Raw genomic sequence first — 17500 nt, 5'->3', positions numbered from 1 at the left:
CAAAATATAACTTGAGCAAGGTGTCAGCTCTGGTTAATGAGTTTCCTGCTCTTAGTGATCTGAATTGAGAGGAATCATGTCAATCAATTTTATAAAATGAACGACAAATTCTGTGCATAATGATGTTTTCAATTCCACATTAGGGATCGTCCTCTTCTTACTGCACAACCCAACAAAGATCTGAAATTTCTTTTTAAAAAGGCCACTTTTTAATTCAAATTTCTTTAAGCTCTTGACTCAACTCTGGATCACCTCGAAAACAGCAACTCATACATATGGCTGCTCTTCATCAACTACAGCTCTGCCTTCAACACCATTTTTTTCTCCCTCAGTGCTGGTCAAGAAGCTACAAACTCTGGGACTCTGCACTCCCCTCTGCAACAGGATCCTCGACTTCCGTTTCGGAAGACCACAGTCTGTATGAATTGGAAACGTCTTCTTCTCACTGATTATCAACTCAGGTGCACCCCAAAGATGCGTGCTTAGCCCATTACTCTACTCATTATACACCCGTGACTGCGTGCCCAGGCACAATTCCAATGCCATCTACAAGTTTGCCGACGACATCACAGTTGTCAGCAGAATCACAAATGGCAATGTGGAAGCATACAGGAGGGAGAGAGATCAGCTCGTTGAGTGGTGGCATGCCAACAACCTCTTGCTCAACATTAGCAAAACCAAGGAGATGATTGTTGTTACGACCTTGACTAGCAGCAATAGAAATTCACCAAGACAATAGCATCTTCAAAACAATTTTTATTAATAATATAAAATCTTAACTCCTACTTAACGTGTGTGTAAGTAAAAATCCCAACCCAATACAGTTCAGACACCATTACGAAGAGATGATTTTAAAGTTCAGTCTTAAAAATCTTTTATGTTGAAACAGTCTTTAAACTATTGTTCAAAAGTTCTCAAACGCATGAATTCTTGGAGATTTGCTTTCAGACAAATATTTCTTCATATGAATTACTTTTTTCACAAGTTTCCCTCTCTTGCATGCAACTTGTGTTTCACACAATGATTTCACCCACACAGGCAAGGGTTAAATGAAGTAACCATTAAAAATAATTACAGTGACACTGCTCCTCTCTTGAACAAGAGAAGCAAGTGGAACAAGAGAAGCAGTCAAGTGGCCATCTTTTCCCAAAGCCATGTTGATTCTGTGTCTCTTCCCTATCAAAGGGAGAACACACAATACCTCTCTCATTGAAGATAAGGTTACTCCATCTCTCAGTTCAGATGAAGCTGGTTCAATATTAAAGATGCCTTCTTCAAGTGTCTTTAATCACATCTGCTTTGTCGAACACTGGTTCCGTTTTATTTCTCTCAAAGCATGAATCAAGGCAGTTGGTCTCCTGCTTAGATAGGTGCTTCTCTGAGCAAACATCCATGGTCTTAGGTTTCAATGGATAATAATAATCAAACTGCTTAATGCTCTTAAGTAGCAGTCCATCTGTCTCTTTGAGCAAACATTCATTGTCTTCAATATTTCAATGGACAATTATTCCAGTTTTTATTGCTCTGTTTACAGCTGGCCATAGCAGACATGGCATCTTTTTGTGTATTGTGTGGGGGTTTTTTTCCCATTTCCAACCCACAAATTCCCTTAAAATATTTATATACTAAAGATTAAATAATAACTTGAGTGGTATCATGCCATCAACCTGCACTCAACGTCAGCAAAACCAAGGAGATGATAGTGGACTTTAGGAGGAAGTCAGGGGAACACGACCAAGTCCTCATTTAGGCCTCAGAGGTGGAGGATGTCAGGTACTTCCAATTGCTGGGTGTCACCATCTCAGAGATCTGTCCTGGAGCCTCTACGTTAATGCAAGCATGAAAAAGGCTCGCCAGTGGCTACACTTTGTGAGGAGTTTGAGGAGATTTGGTACGTCACTGAAGACTCTTGAAAACTTCGACAGGTGGACCATGGAGAGCATTCTGACTGGTTGCATCCAATATTCCTTCTAATTTTCAGTAGTCAGGATGTGCAAAAATCTTATGTTGTGCAATTTTTGTTTCCTGTGACAAAAGTATGTGCATACTGAATGCTTGTGCAAATGTAAACTTGAAATTGTTTCAAGATCATTTTGGCACAGCTGATCTCTCATGCTAATAAAACTGTACTGACATATTTTAATAATACAAGTATGATTGCATTCTACAAAATAACACATTTAATAAAGATTTTATTCTATACTTAGAGCTCCTTTGTTCAGTTTGTTGTTCCATTAACTTGGCCTGTGACATCACAAGCACCAGACTTCACTCCATAGAGAATATATACATGAAATGGTGTCTTAAAAAAGCAGCCTCTATCCTCAAAGTCCACTACCACCCAGGCCATGCCCTCTTTACTCTGCTACCATCGGAAAAAAGACACAGGAGCCTAAAAACAAGCACTCAGCGGCACAAGGACAGCTTCTTCCCCGCTGCCATCAGATTCCTGAATAATCAATGAACCAAAGACACTGTCTTCCTTTTTTCATGCACTATTTTTTTAATATTTATCATTGTTACATGGTGCACGTGAATGTTTGATCGATGACACTGCCACAAAACACCGTATTTCATGACTTGCTCACGACAATTAATTCTGATGCTTTGGAAAACATTTTAACGCACTGAGATTTGCATCATAATTGACCAGAACACATAAAATGTGGAATAAGAAAATATTTTTGTCGTAATATAAAGTAGCCATGTGTTAGAAATGGATGGGGACTAATCCTCTCAAGCCAAAAATTTGCATCTGTTGGAGTTGAATCTGTGCCATCAAAATCTTTCAGAAAGGGGAACAAAGTAGAAATTCCTTCAACTGTCAGAGTGAGAACAGAATGACTTTCAGGTTCAATTGAAAGTCAGTCTAAATGACAAATTACTTCAATTAAAATGAAATATTATCAAAGATTTGTTGAAATGGCATGCCTCTCTCACAGAGTAATAGAAACATTCTGGTGAGCGTTGTTTCTTTCTCAATTCTAACAGCAATTGAGAGAAAGCACAAAATTTCAACAGGATGTGAGAATTTTACCAAACACAAGTAGAGCAAATGGCAACTGAAATGAAGGCAGATTTGTTTAATTACTTACCAATACAGGTCTCCCCGGTGAACGAGTAGTTGCCGTTGTCATGGTAACCAGTCCTGCATTCACAGTGATACCACCCTGGTAGGTTGACACAACGGGCATGTCTGTGACACTGTACGATGCCTTCAGCACACTCATCAATATCTGCCGCATAAAGAAATACAGGGCATACATGAGGGACAGTTCCGTCATTTCACCTTTCCCATAACCAAGGCATGTGCGGTATCTGAATCCTCCTTGCTATGACATGATGGTTGTGGCCATTTCAAAGGTTTCTATTTTCATCACGTAGTATGGAAACAGGCCCCTCCTGCACACGATTAACCCATTACCCTTGAACGCTTTGAAGGGAGGAAACTAGAGCACCCAGAGGAAACCCGCGTGGTCATGAGAAGAATGTACAAACTCTCTACAGTCAGAGCTGATTCAAAGCTGGGTCACTGGCGCTGGAATAGAATTGTGCTTCGCTAACTGCACTGCCCAAAGTAGAACTTGAATCATTGGATGTTTCTTCACTATATTTGCTTTGAGTGAAAGAACACATGTTGGTATAAAATTAGCAATATGGGTCTATTAACCTACAACTGATGATAAAATGCCTTTACCTTCTCAAATGGCTGACAAAAGCATTACAAATGGTTCATTAAAAAGAGTCTGTGTAACATTATAACTCTGAACTTCCATTTCCGATTTCACATGATCATGTCAGCCAGAACCATATAATGTTTTGCTTTCTGCTATTTGTCTTCTTGGTGCATTCAACCACAAATCAGCTTTTCAGAAACATTTCATGAAACACCAATCTGAACATCTGACCTCTATTTTATAGGATGTGGAGACCCTGAAAAGGGAGCAGAAGACATTGACCTGGACGTTGCCAGGATCTGAGGAGTTACATGGAGAGGCAAGATAAACTTGGGTTGTTTTCTCAGGAGATTCAGAAACTGAGACTGGATAGCTTTATAAAATTAAGAGGGACACAGGAGGGTAGACTCATTTTCCCTGGGTTAAAAACCACATAATAAAAGACATGCATTTAAAGTGAAAGGAAAATTTGAAAGGATGTTTTATATACACAAGGTGAGTGGTTTGTGCCTGGAATTGACTACTCAAGATAATGGTGCAAGCAGCTATGAAAGTAACATTTAAGAGGCTCCAAGATAGAGAGTGGAATGTGGACAGAGAGACCGAGAGACGTCACATGCAAACAGCAGTGTTTTGGTTTAACTTGAGCATCATGTTTGGCACAGGCATTGTGGCAGACGGAGCTGTTGCTGTGTGGTATGTTCTATGTTTTACAAATGTCTTTCATGAACTAAGTGAAGTTCGCACTCACAATTAGGTGAGCAAATTGTGAGCAAATCGACTTCATGTAACAATTATGCACTTGTCAGATGTGCTACAAGATCTAACAATTGGTGCATTTAGTGGATATCTGTTCACTTAACTACTCTCCTCCCAATACCATCAAGCCAGGGAGTCAATATGCGTTCAGTGGATGGCAGAATGACTGGCTGGGACTGGCACCAGGTATAACTGAGAAAACAAGGTGGCAAACCGGAGAAACAGAGGCATACATACTAAACAGCAAATCAACATGCGGCTGACACAGCAAAGTGGTCTCTGCAATCCTTCCGCAGCCAGTCATGAATGGTGGTGAGAGGTTGCAGAGTTTATGGGAAGAGGAGGCTCCAAGAACTTGCTATTCCTCAATGTTAGCATGCGAGAGTGCTGAAAACATGCGCAACTATGCCAAGAGTTGAGTAGACGGTCCGTCTCAGATTCCTCCTGTGAACCCAATCATCATCGAAGCCAGTCTTCAGCCCATTCGATTGACTCCATATGATACCAATTTAAAAACACTGGATACATCAAATAGTACGGGCCCAGGGATTGCCTCGACTGTCACATTAAAGGCCTATGTTTCAGAACTCGCTATGATGTTGCAATACAGTGCTGACAATGGCATCACCTGATTATGTGGATCATTCAGAAGAAGCAGGATAAAGGATGGGTGTCTGCTTGGAACCGAGACGCAAAGGAATTTTTTTTCAGCCAGAGGATGGTCAGTCCGTGGAATTTGTTGCCACAGGTGGTTGTGGAGGCCAGGTCATTGGGTGCATTTTAGGCAGAGATTGATAGGTTCTTGATAAGCCAGGGCATCAAAGGTTATGGGGAGAAGGCTGGGCAGGGGGGGCTGAGTGGGGAAATAGATCAGCTCATGATTAAATGGCGGGGCAGACTCGTTGGCCTGAATTGCCTACTTCTGCTCTGACATCTCTTGGTCCTATAAGATAAATCACTGCCCAATTATTCCAATCTCAACTGTCAGCAAAATAACAGCAAATGTCTTTGACAGTGCTCTCATTGATTTAACTAGTTTTGTGCATTGTTACACTTTAATACATGATTCTTGAAATATCATGTTTGTTCAACATTCCTGCATGGGTTAAGAAGTGGAAAGTTACCACAAAATGCCTGACAATGATCATCTCTGACAAGAGAAGCTAACCACCTACCTTGACATTCCATGGCTACAAGACAAGTCCAGTTCAGTACCCTGTGGTGAGCGGCTCACTTTCTGACACATCAAAGCCTTTCAAACATCTACAAGAGTGTGAAGGAATACTCTGGTCTTGGTGAGTAACTACAGTGTATTTTATAAGAAATATTTTTATCAAGACAGAATGTAAATAGAAAAAAGTTAATTGGAGAGAAAAACACATTGTGGCCAGGGCAGCGATGGAAGAGATTGATTGGTGATTGTCCAGAATCAAGCATTAAAAGAAGGAAAGGATCTTCCAAATTCACTCATTTTCTTCCCAGATCCTTCTGTTGCTCATCTAACAAAGAATGGCATGTTTCATGATTTTGTCCCAGAGTGTGAAATGCTTTGAAAAGTAGAAACAATGGAAAATAGTGGCTACAGAATAATTTGAATCAAAGTAAGTGTTGAAGTATAAAGAAGATAAAGTCCTTTTGATTGACAGAAGTCGACTGGTCCAGATTAAGAAACAGGTACATGGTTCACTGAATACAAGGACAGATTAAATATGTTACCTTCATGAGAAGTAGCAATTGTGTTCAGGTACCTCGTATTTCAGAACCATCATTAAAGTTAATCTGAATCTTGTAAAGGAACACAATCGAATTAGGGCCTAGAATACGGGTATTTGATAACTTTAAAATGGAGGAAACTAGGAAGGTTATAATCAAACTCAGGAAGCTGAGATTCTGTTCAGCCCTCTGCAACAGAATCCTTGCTTTTCTTATTGGCAAACCATGATCAGTTCAGATTGGCAACCTATCCTTCTCCTTGCTGACCATCACCACAGCTGCACATCCCTTTGCCCTATTCCCTCACAATTGTGGAACCAAGTTCAGATCCAACACGATTGAGAAGTTTGCTGACAAAAATCACAGTCTTTGGCCAAATAACAGCAAACGATGAGTCAGAATATCGGATGAAGATCGAGAATCTGGAGCCAAAACAACAACTTTGCTCTCAGCGTCAGCTTGGTTGGAGACTCGAGAAAGGAGAGGCTGAGGGGACCACACACTTGTCTTCCTTACTGGGACAGCACTAGAGCAGTTGGGTACTTCAGGCTCCTGGGAGTCCAACACATCGGAGGACCCTTCCCAGCACCAGCACATCAAAATAGCTGAAGAAGGCACAGCATTATCTCTATTTTCAGAGATCTGGCATTTCGTTGAATACTTTATTAGGCTTCCATAGCAGTGCTGAGGAAAGTACACAGACTGGTCACATCTGGTTGGTAGCTCGAGTGTCCAGGAGACTGATGAAAGTGGCAAATCTAGCCAACCCCACCTTGGGCACTGATTGCCATCCATCAAAGACATCCATGTGCGACACTGCCTTAAGAATGCAAAAGAGACCAGCGCACATCTTCATCAAACATCAGGCTCTTGAACCTCCCTTTGCTACTCTAATCCTAAACTACTCTGCGACCAGCAAAAAAAACCAGTATGCACTATTAAAACATTAGTAACTGTAACTATGAATATTTATTCATACATCCTTTTATATTTATTATCTCTTTTTCTGACTTGGCACATTGTGGTCATGTAATGAATTTCAGGTGGTGCGTCTTGCGTATCTATTAGGCAAGTAAGAATTTTGGTGAATTTGTAAATTGCATTTACATATACAATCATAAACTGTCATTTCATTACATCATCATTCATTATAAATGTGGGGTGGACTGTAAGATTACTAGAACGATCAAATGTACTGTATATTGAAAGGGTTTAAAAGACCATGAGACATGGGAGCAGAAGAAATCTATTCAATTCATTGAATCTGCCTTGCAAAAAGTGGCAGTATAACTGAGTATACAGGAAGATTGTAGAAAAGTGTAAAACAACTTGAGGTTGAAGCATGGAATCCATTTGCGAAGCACAAAGGAATTGCAGAAATAAAGTGAACACACTTGACCATCTGTTTTATGAATGATCTGTTTTATGAATGAAGTGAGAAAGATGTGAAGCAACATTGGAGATGTCTGCAGGAAAGGAATCCACAGAAGAAAAGGCAGACAACACATCAGGCCCTAATCAGAAACTTACTGTAGCATTGATTTGCAATGTTTAAAAGGAGGTCAAAAGAACCTGTTATGCTCCTGTTAGTGCAATGCAATCAGTCCTTTCCCCCACGTATTCCCCATAGCCCTGCAAAGTTGCATTTGTCAAATGCCTATCCAGTTTCCTCCAGAAGGCATTTTGATTGATTGTTCCCAGCATTCCTACAGACAGGGAATTACATGTTCGAGAAACGGATGCAACTTTAAAAAAAAATCACAACCCTCAAGTCTTATTTTGTCAAAAAGGTTATCTCATCTTCCCATTCCTCGAACCATCTGCTAATTAAATCAGTTTTCCTGCATTACTTTAAACCTAATCTTGGCCCAAATTTCTGGAAGGAGAGAGGGTGGCAGAACTTGTCCTGTGGGATTGCAAAGAAACCAGTGGAAATCCTTCCAGAGAAACAGAGGGGGAAATTGTCACGTATAATTTCTTCAGATTTTGAGGGTCAAACAGCAAACATGGAGGTGAAATGGAAATAATATTTTAAATCAATCAACTTTCATCAAAATTATTTCATGTCAGATTCCAAGCATCTGCAGTCATTTGCTTTGTATAGTCTTAATATGTCTGACTGGTGTGAGGATGGGGTCCATGACTTTGGCTGAAGAGGTCAGAAGAAGGGAATAGATTATATAAAGAACATGGCATTAAAAAAAGTAAATCAGCATAAAGCAACAATTAAGCTATGTAAATTCAAGATTAAGTTTATCATTAGATTTTACAAGTGCGTACAATCCGACGAAACAACGTTCTTCAATCCTCTGTGCAACACACTGCAAACACTTATACAGACATAGCACACGTACAGTCAAATGATAAATATTCATTTGACAATCCCTCAAGGTTACCATCACCTTAAGCATATGGATGTTGTCAACTTGAGTCTTTAAGACTTTTTCATAGTACGAGTCAAGGTGTTGAGGAGATTAAACTATATTCTACAATATAAATGGACTTTGAAAGTGAATAATGAATTACTTACCTTGGGGGAATTAAACTCATGGAATGATTCGTATAAACTTGTTATTCAGAAAGTTCGAAAAGACACTCAGTATTTTTGAAGAGCTTTCCTGAGGCCTTCATGTTCACCAGTGGCTGCATTTCATTATGAAATTTGCTTTGTCACCAAAGATTCTTGCAAATTTCTACACGTGTATGTGGAGAGCATCCTGGCTGCTTGCATCCCTGTCTCATATGGATGCGTCAGTGCACAGGACAGGAGAGCCTACAGAGAGTTGTGAACTCAGCCAGCACCCTCATGAGAATTAGTCATCACTCCATCTACAAGAGATGGTGTCTCAAGAGCGCAGCCTCTATTCTCAAGGACCCTCACCACCCATCCCATGCCCTCTTCTCACTGCCACCCATGGGAAAGGAGTAAAGGAGCCCGAAGATGAATACCCAGCGCCACAAAAATAGCTTCCTCCACTCTGCCATATGATTTCTGAATGGACAATGAATCACAGACACTTCCTCTTCTTTTGCACCCTTATTTTAAACCATGTACTTATGGAAATGTAAATTATAGCAATTTTGCACCTGTTATGCACAAGAAAAGCTGCCACAAACCCACAAATTTTGTGACACGTGCTCATGACAATAAATTCTGAGACTGACTTTTATACAACTGGGTGGTTGGGCATGACATGATTTTCAAAAGAGACTTATCACCACAGAAATCTTTGTGACTAAAAGAGGCTGCATTAATAAAGCAGGAGCAGTTACAGGTGAATGAGTGAGAGATACGGTGTGCTTTATTCAGGATTGCTCAAGGAGAGAGCGCTTCTGTCAGCATCGATTGGGTAAATTGACAGGAGCATTTTTGGACACCATGTTGACTTCATGTGCACCTCTTCAAGCCATTGGTTTTAAAAATGGTGACTGCTACAGATAATCAACATTGGAACACAGTGCTTGAGCAAGCAATGAGATGCTGGAAGTACTCCGTGTGTCAGGCAGGTAGCATCCAGGGCCAGTCAATGTTTCGGGCTAGCATCCTTTATTTGGAAGACATGGTTTGAAAGCGAGGAGTTGGAGGTTTTAAGGGGATCTGAGGAAGATTTTTTTTTTAAACCCAGAGTCTATGTCCGAGCTAGAATACACTTTCTGAGAAGGAAGCGGAGGCAAGTACGCTTCCAACATCTATGGAGCACTTGAATTGTCCAAGCATTGCAGGTTATGGACAAAATATGCAAATATGATCAGTATAGATAGGTTCTTGATGAACCAAATTAACAAGGTAGGACCGGACTCTGTATTCTGCAAGTCTGTGATTCTGCAATGAACTTCAGATCCCCACAAAACACTGGCTACTCTCCACCAACTTGAACCAGGGCAACTTCCACAGTGACTGCCCTCTTGTCTCAAAATCTAGCTTTTTTACGAAGTGTGAAAAAGCAAATCTCACAGGTTGCCAAAGAAACTACACTGAAGTCCTGCAGAGTTAAGGTACCTTCCCCAATGGATCTAGTCCTGTTAAAAGAGTAGTTTTGAGTATCTTAAGGGATTGCAATAGGCTTTACCCTGAATTGAAAAGAAAGACCAAGGTAAAGTCTTTTCATGGACAAACAAAAAGACCTTTGATAATCAATAGTAAAACAGCAAAATTAAAAAGTGTGGTTGAGATTGTGTCACACAACAAAAAAAGCAACCAGCTGGTGTAATTTTTGGGAACAAAGATTCCATTGGCAACTTTGTACAAGATGGGGGGAGGGTGTGTGAGAAAATACTGGGATTTCTTTACGTCAATACATTAACCACTTAAAATGACCCTTACTGTATATTTTTAGCATGAGCAGAGTTGTAAAGCCCTAAAAAAAATCATTCAAAAAATGGGGATTGACATACGCCAGATATACTTTTGAGACGTTAAATTTAGGTCAAAAACTCTGACATTGATTCAGCAAACAAGTCGACCCTGGAATCTCCAATTTGACCTATTAGTCAACCCTGGAAGCACCTCCCTGCTTCCGGCTTTCACCAACACCTCCCCACCACCAGGCGCTACCATAAACCACCCAGACATTCAACAATTATAGAGCCCGAGGTCACCGCTCCAGCAAAAGTGATTTTGCTGAAGCAGGAGTGGTGATCTCTTTCTCCCGGCAGGAGGTTCCTGTTTCTGCAGGAAGTTTCCACTCCCACTGGGAGAATGAGGTCGCTGCTCCTGCCCAGTAGACCGAGGTTCTATTTTTTCACTCTTACTTTTTACTTGCTTACAGTAATTTACAACTTTGTTACTTGGCAATTGGGGTGTTTAAAAAAAAAATGGGTTGTTGCTGGGAGGCCCAGACAGAAAATGGGAGTCAACTTGTATGCTATGTATACCATTAAGCCATTAAAATGAGGCTATCTGCCAATTTACTTATGCGCTGAAATATACAGTAATTAATGCCTACAGAGAATGCATAAAAATAGAATTGGCTTAATTCAGGTTTTTTTTAATAACATATTCTTTAAATCTCTTAATACCTTTAGTTAACAAAGAACAATCGAGGATTAACCTATCAATTGTCACTCTGCATGTAGAAATCTTGCTCAACTTCATTCCAAAAAGGCCAAGATGTATTTTTTTTCAATCAAACCATCAGCCCTCAATTCATTAACCAGCAGTAAAAGCTCATGGTTAATCTATTAGTTTCTTGAACACTCAATCAAATCTTTAAAGATTTGATTAAAGATTGTATGGTCCATATATTTTAACCCTTGGAACTCTGGTTATATGTATCTGCTGCACTCTTTCCTGAGACGTGATCCTTGAATTATTGAAACGTAGTGTAAGTAGGGCTTTGTGTAGACAGAGCATTTTCCCATCCATGTGTACATTAGTCCCACACAAAGACTGACATTAATTAGGTCAATTTATAAAAACATTTCACTATCCACTGAAGTGGTGAATGTCAGCTCAATTTCAACATTTTTAAGAAATTTTGTATAGTGACATGGATGGAGGGGTATGATCCAGGTGCAGGCCAATGGGATGCTTCTTAAACTTCTGAGGCTTTCCAGCATCTGTTTTTTCCCTTAATTTCAGAACCTCCATTCTCAACGAGTGGCCCTACGTCTGGTCTGGGGGGGGGGGGGGGGGCACGGAACATTTAAATAAAGGCCTTATTTTCTTTTCACCTCACATAAACATTTTTTAATGTTGTCGGTAGACGAGTAGTACAGGAGAAAGCAAAAGGTGGCTGCTTCGCCGGGAAGGGGGGGCCCATAAACTTTGAGCAGTGTTCAAGGCAGGTGGATCCAAGGCAGGTGGATCCAAGGCAGGTGGATCCAAGGCAGGTGGATCCAAGGCAGGTGGATCCAAGGCAGGTGGATCCAAGGCAGGTGGATCCAAGGCAGGTGGATCCAAGGCAGGTGGATCCAAGGCAGGTGGATCCAAGGCAGGTGGATCCAAGGCAGGTGGATCCAAGGCAGGTGGATCCAAGGCAGGTGGATCCAAGGCAGGTGGATCCAAGGCAGGTGGATCCAAGGCAGGTGGATCCAAGGCAGGTGGATCCAAGGCAGGTGGATCCAAGGCAGGTGGATCCAAGGCAGGTGGATCCAAGGCAGGTGGATCCAAGGCAGGTGGATCCAAGGCAGGTGGATCCAAGGCAGGTGGATCCAAGGCAGGTGGATCCAAGGCAGGTGGATCCAAGGCAGGTGGATCCAAGGCAGGTGGATCCAAGGCAGGTGGATCCAAGGCAGGTGGATCCAAGGCAGGTGGATCCAAGGCAGGTGGATCCAAGGCAGGTGGATCCAAGGCAGGTGGATCCAAGGCAGGTGGATCCAAGGCAGGTGGATCCAAGGCAGGTGGATCCAAGGCAGGTGGATCCAAGGCAGGTGGATCCAAGGCAGGTGGATCCAAGGCAGGTGGATCCAAGGCAGGTGGATCCAAGGCAGGTGGATCCAAGGCAGGTGGATCCAAGGCAGGTGGATCCAAGGCAGGTGGATCCAAGGCAGGTGGATCCAAGGCAGGTGGATCCAAGGCAGGTGGATCCAAGGCAGGTGGATCCAAGGCAGGTGGATCCAAGGCAGGTGGATCCAAGGCAGGTGGATCCAAGGCAGGTGGATCCAAGGCAGGTGGATCCAAGGCAGGTGGATCGTTGAAAAAAAGGTCGAGAATGGCTCTCTTTGGAATTCCAGTAATAATTTCTGATGCAAAGTGATCAATTCTAATTTTCTTGGATAATATCTATTTTTATTATTTTCCCTCTCCAATCCCCATTTCTTGATTATAATGGTTACCATATTGTGTTGCTGCATTCGATACCCTTCTTAAGTTCCTTGTCACATTTCTTTCACCCACATCCTGTTGACTTTTCATTTTTCAGTTGCAAAATTGACTCTTAATTTTTTGGCCTTCTGTGTTCACTTTTTAAAATGCTCTGCCAATCATTCTCTCTGTAGTCACCCCACCGCTATTTTTGTTGATGGATAACTTGTGGCCCTACGTCTGGTCTGGGGGGGGGGGGCATGGAACATTTAAATAAAGGCCTTATTTTCTTTTCACCTCACATAGCAAAAATTTTTTAATGTTGTCGATAGATGAGTAGGACAGGAGAAAGCAAAAGGTGACTGCTTCGCCGGGAAGGGGGGCCCATAAAATTTGAGCAGTGTTCAAGCTGATCTAAAATTCTCTTTAGATAACTTTCAATAAACCTTTGATGATTTCATTTGGTTTTTTTAAAACTTTATTTAAGATTTTATAACATGAATAACATATAGGATTACATTTAAAAAAAATTAAGAATAAAATAATAAAATTACAATACAGTATCAGTAATCTAAATAAACTATACCCTCCCCAATAATTATTACACATTAATAACCCAACTTGATTTCATTTGTTGATAAATTTATGCATCCGGACCATGGTCAGAATCAGAATTTATTCTCATGAACTAATCATGAAATTTGGTGTTTTGTGGAATCATCATAATCCAGACATTCATATTAGAAACCATCTTATGACATTACTATAAATAAAAAGGCAGTGTCTTAGGTTCATTGATTATTCAGGAATCGGAGAGCAGCATTATGCGACTGAGTGCTTGTCTTTAGGCTCCTGTACCTTTTTCCTGATGTTAGCAGAGTGAAGAGTGCATGGCCTGGGTGGTGGGGGTCTTTGAGGAGAGAGGCTGCTTTTTTAAGACACCGCCTCATGTAGATGTCCTTGATGGAATGAAGTCTGGTGCCGGTGATGTCTTGGACTGAGTTAACCGCCCTCTGGAGTTTATTCTTGTCCTGAGAGTTGCTGTCCCCATACCTGGCAGTGATGCAGCCAGTCAGAATGCTCTCCGCATCACACCTGTAGAAGTCGTTGAGAGTTTTCAGTGACAGACCGAATCTCTTCAGACACCTCACAAAGTAGAGCCGCTGGTGAGCCTACTTTGTGATTGCATACTCAGAGATGTTGACACCCAGGAATTTGAAGTTCTTGACCCTCTTCACTACTGAGCACGCAATCAAGACTGGGTTATGTTCCTCTGACTTCCTCCTGAAGTCCACAATCATCTCCTTGGTTTTGCTAACATTGATCACAAGGTTGTTGTCATTACACCATTCAACGAGTTGATTTATCTCCCTCATGTATTACCGTTTCTGATTCTGCCGACAACTGTAGTGTCATCAGCAAACTTGTAGGTGGCACTGGAATTGTGCCTGGTCACACAGTCCTGGGTGTATAATGAGTAGAGCAGTGGGCTAAATACACATTCTTAGGGGTCGCCTGTATTGATGATCAGTGATGAGGAGATGTTGTTTCCAATTCGTATTGACTGTGGTCTTCCAATGAGAAAGTTAAGGATCCAGTTGTATAATGGGGTACAGAGGCCTAGAATTTGTAGCTTCTCAGCCAGCACTGAGAGAATAATGGTATTGAAGGCTGAGCTGTAGTATATGAAGAGCAGCCAAATTTCTGAATTGCTGTTTTCGAAGTGATCCAGAGCTGAGTGGAGAACCAGCGATATTCCATCTGCTGTGGAGCGATTGTGATGATAGGCAAATTCCAGAGGGTCCAGATCTTTACTTAGGAACATGCTAATTATGGCCACATCCAGTCTCTTGAAGCATTTCATCACAGCATAAGTTAGTGGCCACTGGGCAGTAGTCACTGAGGCAGCCCATGCTACTCTTCTTGGGTACCAGGATGATTGATGCCCTTTTGAAGCAGGTGGGAACCTCTGACTGCCATAATGAGACTTTGAAAATGTCTGTGAACATTTGAACATCCAAATGTACGTGTCTCATCACAAGAAAGGCATCCTTACCGAAATCTAAGCTCTTCACAGATGCTTCATGATTCTTTTGTTGAACTTGGACCTGTTCGTGGTCTCTTAGATAAATGTCCAATGTTCAGCCTACTGATTATCACTACTTTATCTAATCCAGCTGTCTCCTTGAACATTTCCTCAGGAATATCTTATTCCCAGCACATGGGCAAATATCTTGCACCCCCCCCCCCAACCCTCAGGCAAATCCAAACTACAAGCAGATGGGAATTTTAATTCAAAAGGTGAGCTCTGGAATTCTGACTGCAGAGCTGCAAAAGCAGGGATTCGACGACTCCTTATTCTTTCAAAGCATTGTCAATATTTTCAACTGAAAATGCAAACCATGTCAATCGTTTTGGGCCAAAGGGCTGGTTATTGCATGATATTATAAGACCATGAGGCAAAGGAGCTGAATTAGCCCATTCAACTTATGAAGTGCACCCCTGTCCCATTTCATCATGGTCGATTTCACCCCTTTCTCCTGCTTTTTCTCCTACACCATTCTATCTTACCATGGGTCTTGAGAAATGACCAAATCTAATTAGGTACCAATAACAAAATAGTGAGAGTGGTGTGTCATTTGGGAAGACATCCTGTGGGTGCTCCTGCGTACCATCTACTGTCCTTGTCCTTTGCTATGGTAAAGGTCGCAACTTTGGGAGGTGCACTTTACAGATTGTGCATGCTGCAGTATGCTGGTGGAGAGAATGGATGTTCATTGTATTGCATGGGGCTCCAATCAAGCCAGCTGCTTCACAGTGAATTGTGTCGAGTTCCTTGAGATCCTGATTCATCCTGGTAATTGGAGAGTATACTTAACGTGCCCAGAGTCGAGGAGGAAAGAATCAGAAGTGTGAATTTTGCAGTGCCAGGCCCATAAATATTTCTTAGTCCATCGCCAGTTGTCAACTTAGCACACCCTTCCAGGCACAGTATTTTTCGTGACCATCTTCAATTCAGTGCCTCATGACACTGTGTGGACCCTATTATGTGTAAACTGACTGCCACCATTTCTACATCTCAAAACTTATGATGCCATTGGCTGAAATCAAAGTAGGACAAAGGAAATTTGAGGCAATAGAATGGTGTTACCTGATGCAACAGCTCACACTTTTTACATAGAGTTTTATTTTTATGAAAGAGTTCAAAGTAAAAATGTGATGTGCAGTCAAAACTTAAGGAACAGAGGAAAGTTCTGTAAACAAGCATCACTAAAGTACAAGTTAGTTGAAATTCAATTATATTCTTATTCAAAGTTAAAAGAGAATTCAAAAGGAGCAGATTAGAACAATAATTATGACACTGGAAATGCGTGGAAAATGTTGCCACATTCAGTTCACAATGTAAACTTTCCAGAAGTAGCTACCATGACCAAAAATTAAGGTTGATTCTCACCAGTGCCAAGGCAGATGGAGGTCATTAGAATTCAAGGGAGCGTTAGAGTGGTTTGTTCAGATTGAAATGAAATTTGGTGAGATCTTTAAAGAGCTTTTCAAACTCAGCACTGTGGCAATGGAATAGCCATGGAGGACCAGTGAGATTGAAGAACAGGGCATTGCAATACAAGATGTATTGATTGTTTCACTGTCTCTTATCCATCTTATTCCTTTGATCTCTGGTGCCCTTTTCATCAAACCATTTGCGTGGAGCATCAGTTGAGATTTGCTAACTTATAACTTGATCTGCTTGGTCTGAAAAGAGATGGATTGGCAGTGTGGCAAAAATTATAGTCATTAATTTCCCAAATAATACTGGAGACAACGATATTAATTTCCCAAGTGCAGCACAAAAGATCAGAGAGTGTTTAGATTAGATGGGGCTCTTCAAAGGAAGATGTCTGCAGAGGACTTGCGAGGAACATTATATCATTTAGCAAAGTGGAAACTACAATCCATAAGCATCTATCCACAGGGATGAAGAAATGTCCAATCCACTTACAGAGGCTTGGAAGTGGAAAGATTCAATTTTGTTCCTATTTCGCACCCTTCAACCTCACCCTCCACTACTCTCTTCCTCTATGTGAATTTCTTTTCTTTCTTGTTTCTCTGTGTGCCACTTACCAAACAGTGGTAAATCTCCCAACTCCAGCCCTCAGTCTCACCACCTGTCTGTCCTCCTCGACTCTTCCTTGTTCCTCCAATCATTGACTGGCCACTCCTCCCATCCCAGCCTCATTATTCCCACTACCTCCCCTCTTCACTAAAGGGTTCTGACCCAAAATGTTGACAATTCCTTTCTCCTATTGATGTTGTTTGACCTGCTGCACTCCTCCAGCAGGTTGGTTTTTGATCATGTACAGTAACACCTAAAGCCATTAAAGTTATTTATAAGTGTAGTTGCTTCTGCAAAATGGGAAAAGCAGAAGCTAATTCATATTTAGAAAGCATCCATTGATAGTCAAATCAAGTTGATTATCATCTGATTGCACAAGTATAACCCAATGAAACTGTTCCCTGGTCCTCGGTGCAAAACGTGGGCACACAACAAGATGCCACATTCATACAGACAAATACACATTCAGGACAAGTATTCTTATGTACAAATAAA

At 41.3% G+C, this 17500-nt stretch overlaps 1 protein-coding gene across 1 annotated transcript in view; it reads right to left on the bottom strand.

The window, feature by feature from the left end:
• Positions 1-6202, bottom strand: part of LOC138757033 (protein kinase C-binding protein NELL1-like) — a 99582-nt gene extending 93380 nt beyond the window's left edge. The window contains exons 1-3 of the mRNA XM_069923696.1: positions 6185-6202; positions 4674-4794; positions 3096-3236 (exon numbers count right to left, since the gene is read on the bottom strand). Of these exons, the coding sequence (XP_069779797.1) occupies positions 3096-3236; positions 4674-4794; positions 6185-6202 (280 nt within the window). The remainder of the gene's footprint in view (positions 1-3095; positions 3237-4673; positions 4795-6184) is intronic.
• Between the last annotated feature and the right edge of the window lie 11298 nt (positions 6203-17500).

This window comes from Narcine bancroftii, chromosome 1, assembly GCF_036971445.1.
Source record: "Narcine bancroftii isolate sNarBan1 chromosome 1, sNarBan1.hap1, whole genome shotgun sequence".
Lineage (NCBI taxonomy): Eukaryota > Metazoa > Chordata > Chondrichthyes > Torpediniformes > Narcinidae > Narcine > Narcine bancroftii.
Note: the sequence above shows the minus strand (reverse complement) of the source record. Positions and strands in the feature narration are given on the sequence as shown.